Source organism: Cyprinodon variegatus, unplaced genomic scaffold, assembly GCF_000732505.1.
Source record: "Cyprinodon variegatus isolate N-32 unplaced genomic scaffold, C_variegatus-1.0 Scaffold374, whole genome shotgun sequence".
NCBI lineage: Eukaryota > Metazoa > Chordata > Actinopteri > Cyprinodontiformes > Cyprinodontidae > Cyprinodon > Cyprinodon variegatus.
Window position 1 is genome coordinate 471706 of NW_015150827.1, and position 27392 is coordinate 499097.

At 38.0% G+C, this 27392-nt stretch overlaps 1 protein-coding gene across 2 annotated transcripts in view; it reads right to left on the minus strand.

The window, feature by feature from the left end:
- Positions 1–27392, minus strand: part of ncan (neurocan) — a 60036-nt gene that overhangs the window by 5959 nt on the left and 26685 nt on the right. For both annotated transcript variants that reach the window (XM_015386733.1, XM_015386732.1), the window contains exons 6-17: positions 26862–26989; positions 25209–25493; positions 24622–24759; positions 24421–24504; positions 22975–23132; positions 22723–22885; positions 14788–15924; positions 8927–9043; positions 3689–3802; positions 837–888; positions 643–749; positions 293–375 (exon numbers count right to left, since the gene is read on the minus strand). In XM_015386733.1, coding sequence (XP_015242219.1) covers positions 293–375; positions 643–749; positions 837–888; positions 3689–3802; positions 8927–9043; positions 14788–15924; positions 22723–22885; positions 22975–23132; positions 24421–24504; positions 24622–24759; positions 25209–25493; positions 26862–26989 — 2566 coding nt within the window. The remainder of the gene's footprint in view (positions 1–292; positions 376–642; positions 750–836; positions 889–3688; positions 3803–8926; positions 9044–14787; positions 15925–22722; positions 22886–22974; positions 23133–24420; positions 24505–24621; positions 24760–25208; positions 25494–26861; positions 26990–27392) is intronic.

The window sequence follows — 27392 nt, forward strand, 5'->3', positions numbered from 1 at the left end:
AGATAGATAGATAGATAGATAGATAGATAGATAGATAGATAGATAGATAGATAGATAGATAGATAGATAGATAGATAGATAGATAATCGCTTTGGAATTTCTTGCAGTAGATTAGGTTACCTTGGTATCCCTCTATGACTTGTAAAATCACACATTGTAAGAACAAAAAATTATGGATACAGTATATTGAAGTTTAAGCTCAGAGTTAATATTCCCAAGAAGAAGGAACTGGCGCTCCCTTATATATTTCAAAAACAGTTACTGCTGTTGTGTAGTGTGACTAATGACTGACCAGATCATTGCCGTCTGTCCACTGAAAGTCCTCCTCCACTGTGCGATCATTTAAACCAATCCAGGCGTTGTCGTGACCCAGACCTAAAAACAAACCAGCAGTGTAAAGAAAAGTTAACCTCTAGAAAAAAAAAATTGTTTTAATTTTGCTTTGTTTAATTGCTTTTGCCTTTGTTTACCACACAGACTATCAGCATTACATCCGTCTTGCTTAAATTAAGTGCATTTTGCTTTATTTTAAGCATTTGTGGTTCTTACTGAGGCATACAGTTGCCTGTCTTTTAGGTTTGTGCATTATAGATTGTAGCCAAATAAAATCAGATCAACGGACCTTCACACAACCATACGTACCATTAATAAACTCCTGTTCAGCAATGGAGAGGACACTGCTGAGATGAGAACTGTGCTCCCTGCAGTCCTTCTCTGCATCCTCCCAGGTATGTCTATGGCTGAAGTACCTTTGGGGAAAACACAGTGGAAGTTTGTGTCACTCTATGTTTAGTATAAAGGCAGCTTTTAACATGATTGGGTGTGTGCATTCACACCTGTAGCAGTGGCCATGAAACTTTCTCCAGCCATGTTCGCAACCTTCAACATCTGAAAAGAGTAAGAGAAAAATGAAAAGTGAAACTAATCTCCTCTTCAAATTGCAGTTAAATGCTGAAGGCCAGATAATCTGCAGATGAAAAGCCTTTGGAGGCTATGAGGAAGCAGAAGTGTTCTGTCTCATTTGGCAAATAAAGACTAAAATATATGACTGTGGCATCTGGAGAAGTTAAATACTTGAACTCTAATTATATGTGCCTACTTTCCATTCACAGCACACGTGGCCCTCTCTATGCACTATTGGTATTCATTAATAACACCAAGCCCTGTGCATTCATTTATAACTGCAAAGCTCAGCCATTCATTAATTCTCATTAAACTGGCACCGACACACACACAGAGGCCCAACCTGGAGCTGAAGGTGACTAGAACCAGTGTGGTGCAGAGTCACCATTTCAATGTTGGAGTTTATTGTGATGAGTAAGAATTTGTCTTTTGAGTTTGTTTCTATCATTGTTGTTTAAAGTGAAAATATCATTTCCTTCTTTATACATCCTAAAACCTAAAAATATTGTATTGAAATTTTACGGAACAACGGTACTCAAATTACTGCACCATTGTTGAGAACACGCTCCAATTAGATGTGGCATTAAGGGTGTTTTTTCCTCATCAAACCTTTGCTTTAACCAGTTTTAAGGTCTATTATAATTACTTATTCCTTTTCCTCCATGTAAATCTGCTGGTGTCTAATGTTTTTTTTTGTTTTTGTTATTTATAGTTATGTGTTTGAAGTGAAGTCAATTAATCAATTTCAACCAAAAATATAAAATTTTACAAATGCACCAGCTATAGCTGAGCTGTGACTGTCAGTTTAAGTTGAAGAGGACACCTTGCAGCTGTGTCATACGTTTCACCCGAGATCACGTTTTTCCTTTTATTTTACAAAAATGTTATCACTACCTCCTGGGACTCATTCAAAACTGTCCTTCTAAAACTGGCTGACATGGTCATAAAAGTGCGAAAAGCATCAATCAAAGAAAATATCTAATCTGAAAAAGAAGTTAAAAGTCCTTTAATTTTTTTGTTGGCTACATTTTTCTACATGTCTGAGTTCAAATGCCTCCATTATATTTTTTTATTGTAAAAAGCAAGAAAACTATTGGATGACAAATGTTGGTCCAAACTGATTGGTGGAGTATCTATTAAATTCTCTCCACTTCCCAGTTATTCACAAAGCACATTCAAGTATGTGGTTATTGTGTCAAAAATTGAACATTTCAAAAGAGCGGGAAGAATTCTGATGATAAAATGTACTTTTATTTGGTCTATTTTATTTTCTTTTTTTTTTTTTAAGTCTTATGTTTTTCCTGGGTTGTCTACAAACTATTGTTTGGTTTAAGGTTAAAGTTGTTTCTCTTACTGAAGATGTTTTGCTCTTGGTTAGAAACATTCTCTACAGCAAGGAGTTAATGGTCAATTATATGTGCAGCAAAAACTCTAACATAATAATTTGTTTTTGGTTTCCAGTGGTGATGATCATTATGTACAAAGTAGTTTAAGAAGAATCATTATGCTGCAATGAAGGGATGAAATGCTGATTTTTACAGAATTGAAAACTTGGGATAAAGGATTGATGGCTTTATCTCAACTCAACTTAACTTTTTTAAATAAAATCCTAAAAACAAACACAGCTGCCATAAATTACTGTGTCTACCAAGTAAAGTTAAAACTATATAAAAACAACATAAAATATTAAATTAACAAAAAAAGAATAAAATGAATTAATGAAATCAAATAAAAACAATAAGACAAACTACAACCACTAAAACAGAGAGAGTTTCATGCTGTGTTGAAAGCCAAAGTATAAAAATAGGTTTTAAGATGAGTTTTAAAAATAGACACTAAGGAGGATTGTCTAATGAAGAAGGTGAGCTCATTCCACAATTTTGGAGCACCAGCTAAAAGAGCTCTGCTTCTGAGCTTCAGCCTGGACCTCGGTGCCTCCAGAAGTAGTCGTCAGCTGACCTGGGGCACCGAGTGGGAGCAAAGGGGTGGAGAAGCTCAAAGAGGTAGGGAGGAGTCAAGCAATTTAAATACATAAAAACAAATAAAAGAATGTTAAAATGAACCCTGAAATGCACAGGCAGCCAATGCATGTGGGAGTTATGCATTCCCTCTCATGGACTCCGGTTAAAAGGCGTGCAGCTACATTTTGCACCAACTGGAGACGTGCTAAGGAGGAGTGGCTCACCTCAAAATAAAATGCATTACAATAATCTAACTGAGATGTAACAAAGGCATAGATTGCTGTTTCAAAGTGCTGCTGTGAAAGAAAAGGTTTAACCTTGGCCAGCTCTCTGATATGATAAAAGCTGGATTTTACTACAGAGGTGATTTCTTGGTTTGGTCCAGTAAGCTTTGTGAATCAATCAGCTTCAGACAGAAATCAGTACCTGCTTTGTTGCTTCTGACAGAATACCTTGCACATAGTAACCAACTCTAGCACAAGGGGGTGATCACCTCTGAGACCTCGTCGCTGTTAGTCTTCCTGCAGCTGTCGAAAAGGTGAGCTAAGATGCTGCGCATTGACACGCAGCACTAACAGATGCTGCACATTGATTAGGATTATTTCCTCCTGCACAGAAAGCTGGAATCCTTTTAAAGCAACAATAGAATGACTGGAAATCATTAAAAGACTCATCAGTGCCGTTGCAAAAAAAAAATTTGCAAGTGCCATACTTTCTACAGCACCAAAATTTCTTTTGAACAAGCATCACATACAAATGTCCCCCAAAATTTAAAATCATCAGATTTTTCTTATTGTGCATGACTGCAGTACTTCCTCACTCACCTTTCTCACACGTGTCTCCTCCATAGCTCGGCAGGCAGAGGCAGAGGAATGAATCGATCTTGTCAACGCAAGTTCCTCCATTTTCACAAGGTTCGGACTGGCAGTCGTCGACGTCTGAGTGCAGGAAAAAGGCAGTGGGAACAGACCAGATTCACATTTGATTTGATTTTAATTTAACTTAATGTATTCAGCTCATGTGTTGTTTACAAAGAGCTTTTAAAAAACAGCTGCAATACAGATTCTAAGGCAAGAAAAGCTGGTGATTAGTTCTGCTTTAGATACTAAATTGTGTCCATGTTGGTGAGTACATTATCATAATTCAAACAGGATGTGAGGAGAATACAAAATGCCTAATCTCTTCGGCTCTCATTGTTTATGCTCATTCTACTGTAGAGGAAGGCACTTTAGGAGCCTTTGAAGTATTATAATGTTTACAGAGCCTTATTCTGTCTGTGTAATGCATTTCAAGTATCTTCTTTTGCATGCTATTTACAAATAATTGCATGAGAACAAATTAGCAGACTCTATATGCTGCTTACTCCAATGCAACTACAGTGAAGTCATAGATTTTGTTGTATGACTCAGCTGTTAGACCCCTGCAGGGTCTAGGTTCAGCCCATCCTCTTTCTGGCTGATGTCTCCCCTGCTGAGGTGGTTTCCAGCAGCATTACAAACGCAAGGTTCCAGTGCTGCCCGCTCTTAGTGAAAATTAAGGCATGAAAAGAGAGAGTTTCTGTTATATTAGTAACTACAGGTTGTCCACCTTAAATGGCACACAGTTTTCAGGACTGGAAGGATATATTTAAATTTAAAGCAGAAGTGAAACAGAAAAGCCATTTACTGGATCAAATTCACTTTCTCACATAGAAATGGTTTCTTAGAGTGAAGCAAAAAATGGCTAACTGGTGAAGGTCAGCAGCTGTGAGGAGCTAAATGTGTTCGACAGATTAAACTAGACTGACCTTTAGCCCCATACGAGACATCCGCATTTCATCATTAGGAACACTTAGTGCTGGCACCAACAGGATTCTATATTCATATAGGTTTGGTCAGATATATGTTCTAAAGTAAAAACAGGTACAAAATGCATATCTATCTTAAATCCCAAACCCTGGTACCAAATTTTACTTATTTTTCTAAGGTTCATTACTCTAAATTTTCTTAAACATAGAAACAGTTTGTGCATTTAAGATAAAAAAAAAAAAGTCCTTGAATGAGCTCTATCAAGAACACTTTAAGTGTCATAGGTTTAGCCTGTGTAAAATGTTCAAGGAATCTTTTGCTGTCAAATTATCAATTAATTAATCTTTAAAAAAAAACAACAGATTTTTAGAAACAAGAAAAATAAATTAGAAAAAGGATCATAGTTGCAGCATTAGTGATCAGAGAACCCCAGCCTATTTTATAACAGCCCCGCTTCTTTCAGAGTGTCCCAGTGCAGCTCTGACCACAATGTATCTTACCACCATCAGCGTGTGAATAAGTGTGTAAATGGGCAAATAACTGAATGTAGCGTAAAATGCTTCAGGGTCCTTGGACTTGATAAAATGATACATAAGTACAGAGAATTTATGATTTCTAAGAACACCAAACACAGTTAAAAGCCAAATAATGAATCAGGCAGTAAAAAAAACTAAAATGTCATCACCACAAAACTTGTTCTCAGCTGTTTCAGAAGGTAGCTATGACTAAAACAAAACAAAAAAGAACATTCTGTTGAAACGTAATTCTCACAGATTAAGAAGTATACTTTTTTTATCGATAAACACAGTGTTGTAACATTCCCAGTTTGGTTATTTTTTTGTACAAAAACTAAATCCACTGAAATACAGTCATATTCACCTTATATCTTTATCTTTGGGTATGCTTTACAAGATTTATGTCATGATCTCATTAGTATTTTTGGTTCTGTTCCAAGTTTCACTTTGGGTTTTCAGTTAGACTTTGATTTATGCCATTCTGTGTCATTCTGTCTCAGAACCAGATCGTCTGCATGTGTGTCACAGTTAACACAGAAATGCCCCCGTCCCTTCCGCAGGTGACGGCAGACAGTGGTGGCCTCCGATTGGTCAAATCTACATCCGCTCTACACTATGCATATTTCCTGTTCGGTACATTACAGTCTTGTTTTGTTTGTATGACCGCCATTGTGGAAAACAATGTGTGAAAATGGACCAGCTAGAAGAGCGAGGTGCGCAAGAACACTGGGACCCATTTTCCACTTCAATCCCCACTCTTTTTCACCCTCATGTCCCTCCGTTGTTGCACAAACTTGCCCCTCGTGTTTTTCCACTTCCTCACACCCTGGCTGTATCTAAACCCACAGCTAGTTCATGATAATCCCTCTTGCGTTGTTGCGTGGAATAACATAGCGCAGACCACACTTCAAAATTGGGCATAAATCAAAAAATATCTGCATCATACCTGTGATAAGCTCACTCCGACACACTGCTGCGGGAGGATAACCAGCCCTTAAGTCATTAGTTTCATTTCCATTTAGTGTCATCTGAGTAATTTTCTAGTTATATTTAAGTACTGTTGTATTTCTTTTTTACTCTCTGTTGCTCTCCTGTGCCAGTCTCCTTTGCCCTAGCACCCTTCTAGATCCTTCTGTCCACACCTGCTCCCAATCAGTTGATTAATTAATTCATTGTTCTGTTTGACATGTATACTCCTCTGCTCCTCTGTTTGCTGGATTCTCTTCATCGGTTATTCCTTAGATTTATTCATCCATAGTGTCCCCTAGTTTTTGGTTTCTGAGTTTCTTGTCTGTTGGTTCTAGATTATTGCTTCTGTACAGTTTACCTCTTCATTAAATATACAATAATTTCATCTGGTTCTTAAGCTCTGCATTAGAGTCCTTTACAAAACTCCACAGATCCTGACACTTTATAGCATCCATTTTCTGTCTCTCTTACCTAGTTAGAACTAGATGGTTGGATAATGTTAGGAATCCATTAGTTTGCGTAATTTACCTTTAACTCTTTATAGGTGGTGATTAGTGGGACTGACATAAAAGTGATGGATATAAATTGATTCTTCACGCTCCAACAATGAAACAAAGGCCAATTGCAAAATGAATCTAATCCAAACTAGGGGTCCCATCACTGAGTAAAGCTGGTGATCATTTGAAGCAGTATTGCACTAAGCACAGAGTGCTTGTTACTATGTTTTATAAATCACTTCTTTGTTCATCAAGTATATTTAATTGGTTAGACTGCATGTGTTGGAGACAAAACAGCGTCCCTGAAAAGGGTCTAGACCAGGTAGGAACAAGCATGGCTGCAAAGAGCTTATAAAACAAACCTATAAATAGTAACTTCTAGAAATTTGGTCGAATGTTATCAATAAGCTGGGAAATGTATGCCTATGTTACGCAAACTACCCCTGATTTAGACAATTAAAAGATGTCCAAACCTGAGAACACTACAAGAAATATTCATCTGGAATGATGCCAGTAACGTGTTAATGGCTAAGACAAATTGGGTGTCTGGGTGTTCCTAATATAGATTATATAGAAATATCAATTAAAAAATAAAACTTCACTAGATTGTGTGGAAAAAAATACAAGTTATTGCTGGATTGGTGCTCAAATTATTTAAACTCATCATTAGAAAATGCACAAATAGAAGAGGATTGATAAAAAAAAAATATTTAATGCAACACATTTTCATGTTAGTATTATTATAAAAATAATTGGACATGCATATTTTTCTCCTCATAATGAACTTATATAGTTAAGAGGCACTGTGCAACATTATAAAACATCATCCAGTATATTCGAAAGGCAGAAACTTCCCTCATCTGTATTGTATACATCATCTATAAAATACCAAATTTTTCTTACTGATCTTTTTCAGCTTATTCTCACTGCCCCCACCCCGCAAATCCTTTCTGGGTCTTGACACATCTGATTCAAGTTTATATCCAATTAGCTGAAAGAGTTTATTTTATTTTTTTTTATTTTATTTTTTTTTTTACATTTAGCATCTAAGAAGACGGGTTTTCTTACAATGCCTTAGAGTAGTGCTTAATCAGTAGGTCTCCAGGCTGTCTGAGGGTCTTTATAAGTTTTTTTTTTATGTTTTTAAAAATTTTTCACACATTTCTGTTCAGTCCTGTGGCAGCACACTGTTCAGGGCTTAATAATGAGTCTAGTGAGCAAATGTAGGAATAAAGAAGAACATCAAAACTAAGACCTACATTAGATTAACACTCTAGCAAAACTATGTCTTTGAAAGGAAAGAAAAAAAAGCTTGACTTGAGAGATAGTTCACTTGATCATCTACAACACATCAAGTTTTCAAACTTTTGTATCTCTTGTGTGTTATCGGTATCAGTTAACATCAGTTTAACAAAAGAAATCTTTAAGTCTTTGTAACCAGATGCCAGACATATATCGCTAAGAGATCCAATAAAAGTGGTTGTCTGTTATATCTAGAAACAAACACTGGTTTATTCTTTTCTCAATGAAGCCCTTTATGTCTGAGTGATTCATCGATAAGAGTTGTGTGACTTCAACAACAACAGAAAACATTTCTCCAAGGATGATCTTTTGTTTAGTTGAAAATGAGTCAAAAGCTGCAAAGATCCAAAGTTTGAAATATCTTCAGAAAGTCTTAAATAAACTCTTAAAGAAAACAGTTCAAAGGTTTTTCACAAAGTTAGCAACTTTAAAACTAAATGCAGTATTGTTAACCTAAACAAACAAGATAGCAGCAAAGAATGCCATTGTTTGTGAAGCAAATGCTTAGCAATGTATTAAATGCAAGTTCAAATCTAAGACTTCTAAAAATTTTAATTGATTAATTTAAGATTTTTAAACCATGATAATTAAATGAGCTTTTTCCAATTTCTTAAGGGAGAAGAGATCAATCTAAGCTTAAATATATGAGATGCTGTCCTTATATTTCTGAAGGTAACAGCAAACTTCAACGAACTCCATTTGGATAATATAGGAAGGACCTTCTAGTAGCCTTTTTTAATGTGTTTGCATAAAAACAAAGAAATCTTCAAATAAAATCCTACATTTTGAGGGACCAAAATGATCGTCTAATCATTTTCTTCTGGGCCATTTTAAGAGGGACAGTGTGACCTTTGACCTGCTGATGGTCATCCTGTCAAGAGCCTTGTTTCAAATGCAAGAATTGATGTATTATACTCAGAGCGTATATTATGTCAAAATGTGTGTTAGTTGCGGAGTGTGTGTGTGAGTGTAAAAGTGTACAGATCACCCACCGATTTCACAGTTTTCCCCAGCATATCCTTGTGGGCAGTAGCAGCTGTAGCCCGTCCCCTGGGGAAGGCATATTCCTCCGTGCAGACAGGGGTTAGTCACGCAGGGCTTCACCTCAACTAAATGAGACAGAAGGTGGACGTTAATTAGTGACTTGGCGAATGAATTCTCAGATGTCCAAGCCTGACATAATTTCCATGTTGATCCTGCATGATTAGGAGGATTTTGAGGTGAAATTAGTCTGTGAATCTAAAACAAAAACCTGATTTATCTGTGCTGTTTATCCAAAGGTATTACTCAATAAACATATTCCCTCCCTGTTTTCTTAAGAGGACCCAGAGAGCATCAACCTCGCCATCCACTCGCGGCCACAGTTGTCATGGTTACAATATGGAAAGAAAGCCCTTGGCTAGCTCCGCCAGCCGTAGTGGGCAGCGTGAGAACTTCAGAGATTAGCCATCCTCAACAGAAATCAGCAGACCTCCCGCTGAGTGCTCCATTCACCCCCTAAATGTCTGCGTGTGTGTGGTCCCCCCCTTCCATAAACACAGATTTCCATATCAATGGACCAACACCACGTGTTCCCCCCCTGATCCGCTCATTATCGGCACTCAAGGTCTTTGGTAAGCTGCAGCTCGTTCAGTCTGGCCGTAAAAAAAGCTCAGCTGTGGGAGTCTTTGTTCTTCCAGCTCTGTCTCTAATGCTGAAGGCTGCTTACAGGAGGGGGTGCTGTCCTGTGCAGGGTTGTCTGTTTGGATTTAGGTGGTGTGCACAAGACAAAAGGTAAATAAAAGAAATCAACACATCGGCTTTGGTTTGCCCCAAAACTGAACCTTAATCACATTTTATTTTTATGATTATCAAACCGCTGTGCATTCAAACTGAAGCTTCAAGAGAAATAATTAAAAAAGCCTTCAGACACAGGAACCCAAACACAACCAGAAGTATATATTAACTCCATCAGCATGCTTATTGTTTTCAAGGTCTTTTCACTTAAAATTTAATCTAAATTGTTACATTCCCTTACTATCACCCTCCCCCTGACGTAAGGTCTGCATTTAAGTCAGGCTTGATCTGTAAACACCACAAACTGTCACTCCCAAGTGGAAGCTGTTTTGTTTTTTCCTTTCTTTGAAAAGAACCCAGGAACCACAGAGCTTATCATAAATTGGAAGATGCTAGAACGGCAGTGGTAATGTGACGTCCACATTATTTGAAATGAGTATGGCCTTAAAGCAAGGGTGGGCAACTCCAGACCTCAACATTTAGCTTTACCCCTGGTCCAACACACCTGAATTAAATTCTTGAATTACCTCCTCAGTATGCAGTTTTCCTTTTCTAAATAATCCAGTTACTTGATTCAGGTTTGATGGACCAAGAACACATGTAAAAGTTGCAGGATTCTAGCACTAAGGAACAGTAATTGCTCACCCATGCCTTAAAGGATGCCAATAAATACAGAAGCTGCTAGGCTCAAACTGGCATGAATAAAATCAGCACCTGCCTTCATGACTAATCCAAATGACTGAATATTTATGGCTGGACAGAACAGAGCTTGAGCTATACAAACAACACACAGAAACAAGCTGACATAATTTTCTAGAGCAGGGTTCTACAAAATTTACGTTAAGAGTCTTTCTTGCCCTCAGTACAGCTAAATGAAATGAATTAAGACCCCAAAAAATATTATTTCTGGAAAAAGAAGACATAATTTTGGGTAAATTCTAGTTTTTTAGGCAACATAAGAACACAGTTTTTGCAAAACAGGATAGAATATGATGTTGCAAAGCAAACTGTTTCAAACCTAATGGCAAGAAAATGAAATTTAAAAAACTTGAATGGCACCTTTAAGATCCTTTTCTTGCACAAATTCAGAGCAGTTCTTCAACGGAAAAATGTAAACGATTTGCTAAAACCTGCGGCATCTTTTATTGTATTTTTATTTAATACTACTTGGTTTCTTATCATTTTTGGCACAGTTGTCAAGAGCAACTGTAGAAGGTGCAAAGAGCCACTTGCGGCCACAGACGCCTGTTCTAGACTGACACCTATGAATGGATATTTCTGAATAAAGCTTATAACTTTAATAATAAGCACTACCATATCTGATAAGAAAAGTCAAACATATATTCAGAGTTGTCCTAGGAAAAGTTTAATGGTTACAGAAAATATTTACTCTAACTGAAACTGATGCATCAACTTTCTGATCACCAGAGAAAATCAATAGTACATTAAAGGCATACTATGCAAAATTTTTCAGTTAATTAATGTGTTCCATAACGTTTTGGATGATTAAATGAGTCATTTCAGGTTGAACAAAGGTATTCTCGGCCGCCCTGGTGGTCTGTGGGGGAAATACCGCACTTGCAATTGCAGGAGCCCTTGGCCCGCACCCATAGGCTCAGAAGTCTCGCGAGAGTCGGTCTTGCTTTACGGCGAGAACTGCTACACGCCCCCAGTAAAAGGCATGCTCGTTGCTAGCGCAGTGGCGATATTTGTGCAGTTATCGTGGCGGAACCAGAGAGAAAACAGTGAAAGCCCATGTTGGAGCAGGCAAGAAAGAGGAAAAGGGCTCTGGACAGAGAGAGGAGTCGTACAAGGGTGAACATCGGGCAAGCTTTTTCCGAATGGCGAGAGCTAAAAGAAAAAGAAGACTGTAAGGCTGACGCAGACCTCGCGTTTCTGCTGATGCGATTGTAAGTTACATTGGAATGGTTTCTCTCTGTGTGCATGTTCGTACTTTCACTGTGTTAGTCATTCGTTGCGTTCGCCTGTCTGCTAAGCTCAAAACAACCGCGACTGGCTTGACGGAGAAACCAGGAGAACAGCTGTGCATATTTACGACAGTGCACTTTTACTTTCGCCCTCTGGGGGGAGCCTCGCTGGAAAATCAACCCCGGTTGCATAGTATACCTATAAACTTTGTAAAATGAATTCTTGTTCTCAGAATCCATTTCAGCCATTTTTCAAACAAGAGAAAAGATTGGTTCAAATGGATCAGTCAACACAACATTTCTAATATGCCAACAGTGAGCGTATGTAAACTCTTGAAGAGCTTTTTAAAGTTCCTTCATCGCTCCAATGAATGCATTCTGCCACTCCTCTTAACTTCTTCTTTAAATTCTGCCGAAGTACAGCTCTTAAAAAAAGGCGTGCATTTTATTATCTGTATGTTGGTCCAGGCTGCTGTATCAGTCACGGCAATTGATCATCCTGACAAACATATCAGCTGTTATGACAGAAGGAGATTCATGAAAGAACTGGTGTGAGCATTGGGTAAACCTTGCAGGATTGGCCGTTCATTAAAGCGAGTGGTGCAGAAAAATCAATATCCTCTGGGAGAAGCTGACAGAGTGGCCTGCACACCAGCAGCCTGAGCGACGTCAACAATGGGTTGAAAGCAGCGTAGCCCCGATGATAAGTCAGAGGGGACTCCAATTAAAATATTAACTGAATTTGGAGAGGAATTTATGTATAACCAGTAAAGTCACAAGTATGAGCAGTGTTTCAGCAGAAAAACACAAACAAAGGAGGAAACAACAAAATAATCTATGATATAGAGTTACAGAAAGAAACTCTGATCAGTGGAAAGTAATGTGAGAGTTGAGGAGCTACCGAATGTCCTGCAATCCAACCCGACGTTTCTGTTTTCTGTTCCCTCTTTTTGATTCAACTGACTGATGAAGCCCTCTTTGATCTATTCAGCTGAACACATGCCGGCCATCACCAGCATGAAACTCCACAATCACCAGGGACAGAACAAGCGCTAAAGTTCACAAAAGAGAGGCAGAATGCTGGGAGTCATTATCCAAGTCCAATCCTCTGCATCCATTCACTTCTGCTGCAGGTGTAGCAAAGGCATTGGAGTATGTATGTGTGTTTATGGGCCTCTATGGCTTCAGGGCCTCTCAGTCAATCAATCAGCCCTCATACCGAGCACCAGCAGCCCAGATGGTTGCCCTCGGCTCCTCTGTCGATACAGTTTACAGCTGTTCTCCATCTGCAGACTCCTCTCTCCCCCAAGCAAAGGTTTCAAAATGCCTGCTGCAGACATGAGCCGCTTTCAGAGGAAACGAAAATACATCAGCACAGAAATGTGTGATGGCATGATGCCCAAGGGGGGTTATTAAACACACAGTGATGGGATGTTTTGTGGATCCACTGTCGTTATCAAGCAAGTAATATGTAGTAAACCAGGTGGGCAGTTCAGCGCTCGACTGAGACGTCAAATAGCGGCAGACTTAATCATCAGATTCTGTGCGGTGGCAGGCATGCGGTAACGGCTTGTATTGGAAATAAAAGGCTTGCGCTGAAGAGATGGGATGAGGGAGTGGGTGGGGGAGTACGCTGAATAAATCACAGAATGGCAAGGTCAGAGAAAATGAAAAACATGGACTTAAAGGAAGATTCTCCTTTGGGGACAGAAATGAATAGTTTTCTATTTTTGCAGATACACATCAAGGGAGGATCATTTTCACCCAAAACAAGTTCTAAAACAATGTATCGCATGACGTGTTTTCAACCTTACTGACATCACTACAATAAGATGGTAAACAGAGATAGCTATCCGGCAGTCAGACATTTCCTACGGTTATCCTTACCCCTACCTGTATGCCTCTGCACTTCTTTGAGGTAGTGGTTAAAATAACCCGCTTTGGTACAGACAACACTTCAAGCAGCTGACACTATTAGTTCCTAAAAATTCATAATTTTGAGTTAATTCACCTCTAATTCATGTGTATGATGTGATTATACTATTTAAGATATTCAAGTGAAAAAAATATCATATAGCTAAATTATAAACAATGTATTTAATTCATTTTTTTTGCATGTATGAAACATATGAAGCATAGATTACATTTTTTCAAACAAGCTTCAAACACCCCATACCCATAATCCATACTCAGGGTATAAGAGAAAATAAAATTATGCCAAAGAAGAAATTAATTAGGATAAAAAAAATCATACTGATAAAGTCTAGATATTAGTTATATGAATTTACATAAACGTAATCAGAGACTACTCTTTAATTTTTTTCTGTTCCACTAATGCATTTCAGCCTGGTGACTTTCCAAAAACTGCGTGAAGGTGTCCCTGTTTTTTATATATATTGGTTCCTGCAGCTCCATTGAAGTCGTAAGACCGTCTGTGCTTTCCCAACTCAAAGCGATTACTCTCCTGGCTCGAAGCATGCAAGTCAATCAAAGGTGCCTTTTTGTCGCTTTGTACAAAGTGATTAGTATATACTGCCAATATATAGAAGATATAGAATATATAGAAACCAGACTGATTGTATTCCTCCATAATGTCTGAAATGTTGTACGTTTCCAATCACAACGCAACAATGTCCCCATATTAACATGTAGAACAGGATGTCAGGGTGATAAAGTAAAATGTACCTTAGAAGTACATTTAGATTTCTTGTATTCTAATAAATACAGTTTGATTAGCTTAATTTCCGCTACACTTCCAGGATTTCTGCATTGTGTTCACATTGGTGTGATCTGCTTCAGAAACCAGACCGCAGGATGATTAAATGTGTCCCAGAGGTTTGGTGTAAATCAAAGAAAGTTCAAAGGCAGAGCTAAAAAATGCATCCCCAAAAGAAAATAAACATTGGGAGCTTATTGAAACTTTGTTTAATCACAAATCACATATCATGAGTTATGAACTACGGCCATATAAAAAAAAAGTAAGAGTGTTCGATTGAGAAGGTTTGTCTAAAGGAGCGTAGTTTGCATCCATCATGTGATGTAACTGATAGGGGTGACATTGCTGCAAGACCTTCTTTGACTTTTCATAGAATCAAAGGGTTTTATTAACTGTAATCAAGCATAATATCTAAAATCAGACTCATTCTTACCTGACAAACTGGTAGCTGTGGTACTGATGTTGCTTCCTACTCCTCCTTGGGTGCTTTCTTCATCTGTTACACTTGGTAAGAGGTTCCCTGAGCCCACAGCATGAGACCAGGCAGACTCCTCATCATCCTGGGGTCCCAGTAGAGACAGTGGATAATCCAGAGAGCCATTGACAGACACCTTCTCCTCCTGGACCAAGTGGGAGGACGTTAGGGAGTCATTGGAGTTGTCTATGATATCTGCCTGAAGTGAAGGAGCCAGTCCTGTGGTTTGAGCCTGAGTAGTGGGATGATCCGGAATTGATGGTAAGGGAGATAAAGGTGGGACCTGGGTATAGGACGTTAAGGGAGAGGTGTTTTGAGGTGGGATGGAGGAGCCAGAGGCATGGGATGGGGATAGGTCAGATTCTAATAGGAATTCTGGTGATTGAGAAGATGACATGGATGGCGAGAGTGATGGAGAAAATGACAGGGTTTGAACTGGTTCTTGTGGGGTTGATAGAGATGAGTTTTCTGCTGCTAATAAAGTAATCTGCTCTCTGGATGTAGAAGGGGCCTCCTCAGTCCCAGCTGTTGTGATCTCTGTGGTCACCAGAGGGCTGGTGGTAGTGGAAGTAGTGGTAGTGGTGGACTGTCCTCTTCTATGACCTCTCTCTCTGGATCTCTCCCTGGATCTCTCTCTTGGTTTATTTGAATCAGCAGGTCGCCGTGAGACCTGAATCTCTCCTTTTGCCTCAGCACCAATGGTTTCACCACTCCCTTCTTCCTCTGCTTTCCCTCTATCCTCTCCTCTCCTTCTGTCTTCTCCTCTGTTCCTATCCTCCCCTCTGTGTTTCTTCCCCCTCCCTCTGCCCCCCCTGCCGCTGGCTTTATAGGTCACAGTCTCCTCTTTCTTGTCAGCCAGCTTGGTGGTGGTTTCCATTTGAACAGTGACCCAGGTTTCTTTGCTGGAGATGGCGAATTCAGATGAAGAGCTGGAAGGACTGAGGGTGGACATCTCTGAGCTTACGGAGGTCTCTGTTGTTAGAGAGTCACCTGAGGAAGTAAGAGTGGAGGCCGTCTGTGTGGGAGAATCTTCCCTAGACGGTGTAGACTCTGCAGGGGGGCTGCTAAACCATGAAGTACTCCAGGAAAATAGACCTGTGGAGGGTAAGAAATGAATAAATAATGCAGGCAGAAAGAGAATACTCAAACAAGGACTTTGACTTTTAAAAAGTATTCATATCACTGGAGTTTTCCAAATTTTTTTTGTTGTCACAACCGCAAACGATTCATCTATGTAAAGACTTTTTATACGGGCCATCATTGCCAACACGATGTTTGGCAATATTAAGAAGAGAAAGGAAAATTGTGTATCTTTAGCAATATAGCCTTAGTGCATATGATATTCACCCCCTTTTACCTTGATAGCCCTAAATAAGCCTGTGCAGCCATTCCTAATGAGATGTAATTGAATTAGTAAATACTTTAAACTTTACCTCAATTTCCCATTGATTGAACTCGTTGACCATATATCGATATTTCTATCAGTTTTTCCTGGATTACAGTAGCAATATTAATGTTAGCAAAGCTGTGAAATAGGGATTTGGTGGTGCTGAGCACTTGAATCGCGTTTCTTGTTTTTTTAATAGACAAAACTAGAGAAAGTACTGAATTTATGAAGAGTAATGAAAATGTACAGACAGTTAAAGCTACAGTGTGTAATTTTTAGCGACATCTAACGTCCAGACTGCAGACCGCAGCAACATGAACATCTCCCCCCCACCGCTTCTCCTTCTCCCCCCCAACAGTACGGCGAGCGTTACGGGACAAAATGTCTTCTACGATGTCCGCAATACCTACCTTCTCAAGTGATGAGGTTTGTTTACATAGTTAATTTTGTCATGCATAATACTGCCATCTATTGTTCAGTACCGTCTCAGTTCATCTCTCTCAACTTGCCGTAGTTACTTTCGAGCGTAATGGGCGATCTCGCAATCGCTAGTTTGTTGGCTCTGTGCTGCCGTAGCGCAAAGATGTCTGCCTCCATGGCTGCGAGACCCGCTCCTATGTAATTATAAATAACGAATTCTAAGGCAACGCAAATATTAAGGTTAAGAGGCTGAGCTCGTAGATGATGATAAATAACATAGTTATGTATAATATATTACATTTCTGACTGTATATCCCTGTAATTATTACACACTGTAGCTTTAAAAAAGTAGGATGAAAAAAGAAAAAATCTATAAACAGAGGCTTCTATTCATTTTATGACTTTGAAATATATACTAGGGCTGCATTATATTTTGAAAATTAACTTTCAATGCAACAATAACCTGTGATAAACATGCAAATTTCAAATCACACCTGTGGTCCTTTGCTGTATGTCTCTCCCCCTCACTCTCATACCCCCTTTCCTGTCAGCCTACTGTTGAAAAAATGAGCCACTGGTGCTGCAAAAAAAAACTTCCACAGGATGCATGCCTAGAGAACATTTATAAAGATATGGTTTTCCTTTGAGTCTTTTTTAAAAACACTTAAAGGTATAGTGGAGGATGTTTATCTGGGTGGATCATCAAAATCAGTGGTCCTTCAAATTGTCAAACATTGTTGTGATATGTTTACGTAAGGCTGTCCTACGTGCTTGGCCCCATTTTCACTAGTGGTGAGTCTGACATAGTGGACAATTGCAAATCTTCTTTTGGAAAGTAAGTTTGTATGAATGATGCAAACAGCAACTTTTTAACAGAGTCTCGGGAGCGGGCACAGGATTGTGCATGCGCATTTTTTTTAAAGCGGAGAGGGCAGGTCTTTTCAAAAATTTGCAAAAGCCCTCCACTATACCTTTAATATTTCTAAGCATATGTTTATTCATCATGTCTTTTATGAGTTGATAATTGGTCATAGTGGTCTGGATGACTTCTGTTACGCTAAGGTAGTTTGCACCTTTGAACCTTTTCTGAAATTGCAGTTATAGTACCTGCCAATTTTCCTTTTGCAAGTATTCTTATGTGTCTACATTTAGCATCTGGACACAAATGTTAATAATGTGCAACTAGGTAAAATAATTATTATGACTGAATGACAGTGAAGAAAAACTGTTGTGTTTTCTTTTTATAGTGAATCCATGCTTTTGCTTTTAAGTCTATCTATTAGATGACTAAGCTTGGACGTATCAGTTTTTGTATGACTAAGAAAGGACAACCCATGCTAAATTAAAACCCTTCAGCTTTTACCGTCAATCATAGCTTGTTAAGACTTCCAAAGAAATGGCAGAATGGGCTGCAATGAAAGGTCAGAATGATTTCAGTTGGTCAACACACTTCCATCCTACAGCAATTTGTGTTTTTGTTACACATCTACCTCCTACGCTGTTTACACTCTAATCCTCTGATGCTTTACTTACCAGTAATGCCCGAGAGAAGTTTAGCTTGTCAAACTAGGCTTGCTTCACACCTTCCCTGACTCACAATTCATGTAACATCTAAAACACATCCTTCATATATTTTAGACCTACCTACATTAAGCTGCAAACCTCCTCCCTCACACCAAGACCAAACTATCTGCCAGTAGACTCCCACTTTAGAGAGATTGAGGCTTGTTGGAAAATATAATTATGGATGATTGGACTCTAAACTCAAACTACCCTGTACAGTATACTAGGACAAATAAAACCACAGTGACATAAATGAGCAGTTGGCAACATGTTTCACTATTTAAGCTCACATTAAAGGGGGAGCTTTATATATTTTTAATTATATAAGTTTATAAGCTTTAAAAAGTCCATTAGTCTAATTCAATCAAAAGTCAGTTTAATTTTCTAAATCTGATTTAACTTGGGTGGAAATTTCATAAAGGAAATGAAGAATTCACCAGAAAATGTCTTGAATTTCGGACAACTTCTGAAGCCCGGATGCAACCTAAGATAAATTGATGAGACACCTTACTCTTACCCTTGGGTGTCATTTGTCATCCCTGAGTAAAACGAATCATGTCCTCTGTGCTTTGGTTCTGAGCTTCATAATGTCCCACAATCTCCTTAGAATGTTGTTTCTTTTAAGAGGAACTGCCTGTTTTCATTAAGCACAGCTCTTCAATGTCTGGCAGCTTGACTCTTTGAAGCAAATTTGGACATAAAAAAACAAACTGTGGAAACTTAAAAGATGCTTTATTAACTAGAACAATAAAACAGAATTTAAAATGAATGGATCAGACTTGTTTCTAGGCTCAGATGAACATGAGGTGCATTAGTTTCTGTCTCCATTCTACATTTCTCTCTCAATAACTGACTCAGCTCTCAGAAATCCACACCAGTATTTTAATCATGTGTACATTTTTATAAAACTGCCTTTTTTCTCTCTCCTGAAGACAAGATTATAATAACCCTGTCTCTAGGCAGTATAATGCCAACTTAAGGTGAGAGATCTGAACCGGTAATCCTCAGCAAAGTAGGAACAAGGTTACAGGCTGCTAATAGTTGTAACCTTAGACGACCAATATAATTCACTTTAAACAGCATTTAGGCTTTACATAGTGTTATACTAGGTACTTTAAAGATTTGGATTTTTATTAATCTTAATTACTTTTGTATCACAATAAAACGTGTTTATATTTTCCTGAAAACAACGTGGGCTACATTAATAATTGGCAATCCTTTTGGGAAAAGCCTGGTCTGATTCGCAGAGATGGCATCCATCCCGCTTTGGATGGCGCAGCCCTTCATTTATTAGTCCTCCAAAACCCTGACAGCCCAGGGTGCAGACCAGGAAGCAGAGTCGTACTTTAACGCACCTCTCTGCAGCTTCTCTGCTCTTACCCACTCATTGCTCCATCCAGACAGTGTCTTGCCCACGACCAAAATCTAATAAATTAGAAATGTCCCCAAAGGAGTAAATCATGATAATCTAATTAAAATTAAAATAACTCCAATTGGGGGAAAAGTTAAAATGATTAGGTGTGGTTTAGTTAACATAAGATCTCTTTCTTCAAAAAGTCTGCTAGTTAATGACTTGATTTGTGTTAATCACATTGATTCATGTTGCCTTACAGAAACTGGTTGCAGCAAGAGGATTATATGAGCAGAAATGAGGCAACTCCTTCTAGTTATTTCAATTTTCACATACCCAGAAATTGTGGGCGAGGAGGAGTAGCAACAATCTTTCAGTCTGACTTACTGATTACTCCAAAGGCAGTTAATAATTACAACTCTTTTGTATATTTAACCCTTAATTTCCCTCGTCCAAATTGCAAAGCAAGAAAACCTCTTTTTATATATATCATCCACCAGGTCCCTACTCTGAATTTTTAGAGGAGGTTTCAGAGTTCCTATCTGATTTAGTATTAAATAAAGACAGGGTCATCATAGTGGGAGATTTTAACATCCATGCTGATATTTTTTAATAGACTAGAAGGGCACAAATTTCTATAAATGAAATCCAGTGAAACCACTGAGATTCAAAGTTACCTAATTACTAAGTATAATGTGTCATTTAGTCTTTTAGTTTAAATCCAGCTGCTCTCTGTGAACATTATTGAAGAAACAGCCTCATGAAAACCAACTTAATCTCAAAGCAATTTAAGTTGTAAATCAACACCTAAAGCCTCACATATCAACCATGACGTGGCCTTCCATCATTAAGAGAAACAAAGATCCACAGCTCTGAATGGGTCTGTTAACATGGCAACTATCAGTCCTCCACTTACCAAATCTGGTCTTAGTGAAACTGTGGCAAGAGGATAGATATTGCGAAATTTAATTCCTTAACAGCTACATTTTAAGGTTTGCTAAGGCGCTCTGGTTAATGAGAAAAATTAATGATCTGCACTACTTGCAAAACTCTTTGTGGAGTGGAAAATAACTCTACAGTTCAACAAAAATACATCCTCAGCCACCGTGAAACAAGATGGTGGGAATCTTAATTTAGGGAAGCTTTTTTACAGAGGAGGGTGAAGATTTAACAACACTAAACACACAGCAGGTCTAGTCTGGAATAGTTGAGAGCAGCTCTCCACTTCATTGATACACATATGAGAACCACAATGAATGCATTTTATTTGGTTCAAAAAGGTAAAAACAAATGTGACAAAACAGCAAAAAAACCTTTTTTTATAACAAAAGAGAATCAGAATAAGTGAAGGTGAGCAGACTGCCACAAAGCAATAAGCGTTGACGAGCGTGGCTAGCTAAGATAAAGAGAAAACATTGATTCTAATCCATCTAATATGGATTTACTCCAATCACCCTACCAGCAGTAAGAACATTTTAAATGGCTCAAAAAGTGGACGTTGCATTTAAAGTGTAAAGCTACATTCAATTATGGATCATCTGGGAGACATAGAGAATAAAACAGTAATGCCTAATTATTAAATTACCAGATTTTCCTATAAAATATTTGCATCATTCAAAATTTACATTTATTTAATTTCAAAACTTATTTTCAGACCATATAAGCATATAAAACTGATATGAGTAAATATCACTTAATCATATGGAAAAGCAACACTTTTTACTCTTTTTTTGCATTTGTCCACCTCCTATGGAGCTATACCTACAACAGCCATCTTTACTTTAAACCATTTTAAGGGCAAATCCTCTAACTTGTCTCTGCTATGCGCTCCAGAGCTTAACAAAGCCATAGCCAATTAATAAAAGCTCAGGTAATGCCCCACTTGTAATGCATTTCCTAAGTAATGCCATAGTATACAAGTGACATGGTGCATTCCCAGAGTCACTTATTCAATCCCATTTAGTGGGAAATTAGCTACGGAATTATTATTTTGTTTCTTAGATCTGAGCGTGCTAAGAGGTGGTTTGCAAAGATCAATTTCTATATGTGGAAATTGATCTTGCAGGGACATACGACAGATGATATGCAGCTGTAACTGCAGCGCTAGCTGGTCCTGATTAAAGGGAAAGGTTAGTATAAATACATCCAACGTATTTTAGGTTTCATTTTGAACCCCTGTATGCTTCTCTTTCAACTTCCAAATTATGTGCCGATAAAATGAAGCTTGTTAATGTGAGTTTAGAGGGTATAAATCAGTTTAGAAGATCATATATCATTAGCATCTCTCAGCTCAAAATCCACAGTATCTGTCTGAACAATAGTAATCAGTTCGATTAACATATACTTGAACAGGGCTAGTCATTTCCTAATCGTGGTGCTGGGGACCACCTGCCCTGCATGTTATCGATGTTTTCTCACTTTATCACACAAGATTTAATTGACTGCATTACTTTCTCAGCATGTCATCAAGTTCAGAAGAAGCCTTTTAATGACACGATCAAGCCTGTTGAAGCAGATAGAGATCTAAGACATGCAGGATGGTGGCTCCTAAACACTCCGATTAAAAATAAATAAATAAACACAAACTTTTTATTTGATTTAGCTCATGTTTTAGACCTTCTCTGCAGGAATTCCATAATGATTTGGGAAGTGATTCTAGGAAAGATGATTTAGAGATAAAATGGGAAATATGCCAAGCAATATTATGGTGTTAGAAACTATTACATAATGTTATTGCTAAGTGTCTCATCATAGCATCTATATTTATATTTTAATTCAGTTAACAATGTGGTAAAATGTGTTGAGACCTGAAAAGAAATTCTCTGAAGAAAACACTTGTGCTGACTCAATTTAAAACCTCTTCCCTTTTTCTCCTCCAGCTGCTTTCAAGACCTAAAAAATCTTTTTAAATAAGATCCATTTTTAGATTACAAGCTGAAAGGCGTTGCAAACAGCACATAAGGGAGCCCAGTTTAGGAAATTAGATGAGCCTGCGGTGCCCCTGTGAAAAGTAAACCTATCCATTCTTTACACAGCAGTGTCTGCTTACAGATTTCAAGTAGTCCTGGTGTGTATTGGAAAATTTGAGCTGATTTTATTTGCAGACAAACAGACTGGTGTGTAAACAGGTTACAACTAGCTCATGGTTATAAAATGTGGCAAATGTGTTTACCTGGAGACACTGGGCTGGACGGTTTGGGCTCCTTCTCCGTCTGCTTTGTTGTTATTTCCTCATCTCCTTCATATCCACCAGGAACTTTGGTTCCTTCCTCTTCGTCTGTTCCCATCAGATAGTTCCAAGGTTTCCAAATTGACTTCACAATTTTTGTAATTGCCTAAAGAAATATGTAAACATATATTACTTAACTAATCTTTAACACTTTTTTTAGATTTTTAGAACACATTAAAGAACATTGAATCCAACCTTCTTCTCCACGGGCGTTGGGTGAACTGGGGGTTGGAGGAACTCCTCGGAATCAAGCCAAGGCTCCACCAGCTCCCCCCAGTCAAAGGAGCTCTGCCCAGGGATGAGCTGGAAGGTCACAAATGAGTCTGATGACTCTGAAGACCAGGGATCCACAGCTATAAATAATATATATACACATAATTACTAACAATTAATGGAAAAAATAAAGGATCTAGACAGACATTGTTGTAGGACAGGTTGTGATACACTAAACATCAGTATAAAACTCAATCCTAATATGCTTCACTAACAGCCAGGTGCTGATGAATGTTGTGGCTCCCAATAGCTGCGAATTAAATACTGTGTGATGTCTTTAGAATGAGTTTTCTAATTCTTTTTTATTGTTTTGCATTTTATTATTCTGATATGTACTCATTTTTGTTATGTATTCATGTTTTTTCCATGTTTCTGTGCAGTTGGTCTAGTCTTCTTAGTCTTGCTTCCACCCCAGATGCCATTCATGTTGTTGACTGTACTCACCTGGGCCCCATTTCAGACAGTGGGACAAATCAGAACTTGGAATAAGTTTTAGTGAAGTTAAAGACTTTGATGAAATTAGCCAACCTTTAGATAAACTATTGCTAACTACCATCTTAGCTTCGCTGTACCATACCTAAGATTAAACTGGAATTACATTTGAATGTATATATGTGATTAGATGGTATAAGGCTTATTTAATAACATGATATATTTCTGGATATGAATGGACCCTGTTATAAAATACAGACATATTTAATAAATTAAAGACATCTTTGTGATTAGTTTCATTTATCTGATTAAAGGTTCCTTTTGAAAACAATCTTTAAGCAGGTATTAAACCCACTTTTATAAAGCCCAAATTTCTGTATCATGTTTTTTTTGTTTTTTTTGTTTTGTTGTTATAATTTCAATCTTAAATGTTCTATTTTCATTAGCTGTTATTTGGAAATCTTAATTCAACAAACTGCCCCAGTAATTAATGTATGTAATGTGTTTTTAAGACCAAAAATATGTGTTTCTGTTACATGGGTATTATATCATGGTCATGTTACGGCCAACATATCCAAGGTCAGATCTCTGACCTAATAGCTGTCAGGTGAGCAAAAGTCACCAGGAAAAAAAGTCATCATGTTTATCACTAAAGATAATACTATCATGAAGTGGTGTCTGAGAATATAGATAAAAGTTGAGTGGAAGGAAAAACTGTGATAAAACATCTGTACAAGTTTATTCAGTTTTGGTTTTATGTAAGAAAAATCTTTCTAAGAAAATGACTTGTTCTATTTAATAAGGTGTAAGCCACAATCATCAAACTGACTTTATATCAATTAAAATCTTAGAATATATATTCTATTTATGTAATCTAAGTTTTAGTTATTTAATTGGATTTAGGAAACACCAGTTAAAGTATGAGCGCTGACTTACTGCTCCTGTTAGTGGACTCCTCTTCTTCCAGGTCAACCAGTCCTGTCCAATTGGAAGGAGACACTCTGTCTTTTTCAGAGGAATCTATATAAATGTACAATCAAAAAATTACTCATTACTAGTTAGTAGTTCATTTCCTCTTTGCCTGATAGGCTAAGTAATCGGCTCTTTCAAGGATTGAGTTGTAAATGAATGTAAAACCTGTCATCGTGGTGGTTTGCTGGGTAGTCACATTGGAGCTTTCTGGGTCTGCAGACTCAGCATCCCCTGTGAGGTAGCTCCAGGGCTTCCACAGGGAGGAATAAATCTCAGAGATGGGGCCTGCATCCTTCACTTTACCTGGGTAAGGAATTAAAGAGCCATTTGCTCACATCCGTCCTCTAAATTTATGAAAGCTTGGTGCATTTGAATTCAGCTAAAAATGGCAGCTCATTCATTGCAGATCAACTTGACATCTTGATATTTAACATTTCCTCTGCACTGCATCTTTCTCCTGCAGCGACTGTCAATCCAGTGTTTACTTGGATACACAAAGCTGAGAGTAGAAATGAGGGTTGCTATAGTTACCCACATCAGCAATGACTGTTATAGTGATCTTTATTGTGTTAATAGCAGACAAGGCTTCATTTAAATGTGAGATGGTCCTTTTAACCACATACTTGCCCCCTTCTGTTTTTATATTTTATTCAAAGTTGATAAGGAGCAACACTTTTACTAAGTACCCATATTAAGTTCATGTTCTTGTGGTAAATCCAGCCTGTGGATTTCTATATATCATAAACCCATACCTCTGTAGCAGTAGGCATCATATAATGCAGTAGTGTTGTCAGCAGTGGTGTTGGGTGTGAGGGTGTGGATTCCCCGCTGACTCCCTCCACATTCTGGACGAGGCCAAGCAACAGGGAACCGGACGCTGCCGTCAGAAAGCCAGCCTGGGGCGCAGCTGTCCAGACCAGCTCTCCATGCCAGATAAAGCTGTCCCACTGTGGCCAGCTGGCCCCCAAGGGACACACAGCGGTCTGAGGCTGAAGACAGCGAGAGTCTCCCTGGGACTGAGGTGTGAAACACTTCGCCTGATGGAGGTGGACATTAGAAAAAGGTACATTAAACAAGCAAATGATTCCTTAGGTTTAGAAATTTCAGTTTAGCAAATGTTCATGATGACTATGAAGTATGGGGCAGAAATATTGCAGCATTTCAATAAAGTCTGAGGATGTTTTTCTCTGTTTCATGCCACTCAGTCTTAAACTGTTTTACTTATCTTTACTATTGTTGATATTATTAAAATAATAAATATTATTATTCTTAATTTAAAGCTGAGAACGTGAACTCATATTTGTAACAGTGCTTGACATCCACCATGTTAGTAAATACCAAGAAATTTCCTGCCGTTCCATTCTACTCTAAGTGCAAAAACAGAAGGTCTAAGCATAAATTAAAGCATACATCTAATTGTGCCTGAATGTTGACCCCTGCAGATCTGTGGGGGAAGGATACCCACAAAAAGAACAAAGAAGATATGTTTTCAGAGCATTGTGTCATGTTTCACTTTTTCAAACTGTTGGTATAAACGCTGTTGAATCAGTAGAGGCACCCAAAGAGAGGACCAGATTAGACCCAGAGGAACCTGTCCCAGCCAGGTCACCTCAGGCTAAATATTTTACAGCATTTGCAGCAAACTTTTAAATGTGTGCAGTTAGTTTTGACTTAAAGGATAGTAATGGTAAAACAGCCAGAGCAGGCAGACCTCCAGCTTCTCTGCAGGGAGAGCAGCACACAGGCAGAGATAGATAAGCTAAAGAAAAATGCAAAAAAAAAAAAGTCTGCATGACTCACCCAAAAAAAAAAATTTAAGGTACAGTATTTCTTTTATGTCAACAGACAAAATTGCATTAAAAGAATGAGAGTTAGTTTATGTTGCAATTTTGATTGTATCTGAATTGTTAATTTTATCTATTGCTTGAACCTTGTCAACCAATGATCACAAAGCTCCTCAGAGTAAATATTTTAGTTCAGATGAAGCAATAAATAAATAATGGCATTCATCTTTTAACAGAAAAAGCATAACTAAGGTGTTTGAGAGATAAAACTACATGGTACATTTGTTTATTTATTAATTTATTTTTTCAAATATTCCTGGGATATATTAGTTACCGAATGACTTTTACAAAAAAAAAAATCAGCTCTGGTGGGAATAACTCGTAGCCCAAAAGAAAACCAACAACAGGCAAAACCAAGTCAGTGCTGATTAGTGCCTGTTTCCTGAATTTACTGAAGGTAAAAAAAAGATTTGATAAAAAGATTTATCCCCACAGTAGTGCTCTGATATTGCAACAGAATCTGATGCAAGCATCCGTATGAAAGCCAAAGGCTGTGACAGGTTTTGATTTATTTCATGTGTTGAGGTGTGTTTGTGTGTGTGTGTATGTGTGTGTTTGTACCATCAAGTTCTTCAGCAAAACAGTACACATCAAACATCTCTTTCGGGTCTTTCTTCCCATAATTCCTGACTCCGGCAGAGTACTCTGTGTGTCCATAGCAACCCAGCTCTGGCAGCTGGACCGAATATCTGTGGACAGGAGCATGTAGGAGTCATGAATGGGTGTTAACCTTGTTATTTAGAGCTAATAATAGGAAAATAACAGCTTAAATGACTCAGAAGTGTCTTACTGCACAAAGGATTTCTCAGCCTACATGCCAAAGGTTTTTGTTTTGAACAAATTAAGACTTTAAATGCCAGTTGATAATAATTTCTTATCTGTGTTCACATTTAAAGGGCAATGCATTTGTTTATATTCTGGAAAAATTACGAAGAAGAAGTGGCTAATGAGGCTGCACTGTGGAGCACTTGGTAGAACAGAAAAAAATAGCTGTCATTGCTTTACACAGTTACGACAAATCTCAACAAATCTCTCTCTCTCTATTAATATATATATATATATATATATATATATATATATATATATATATAT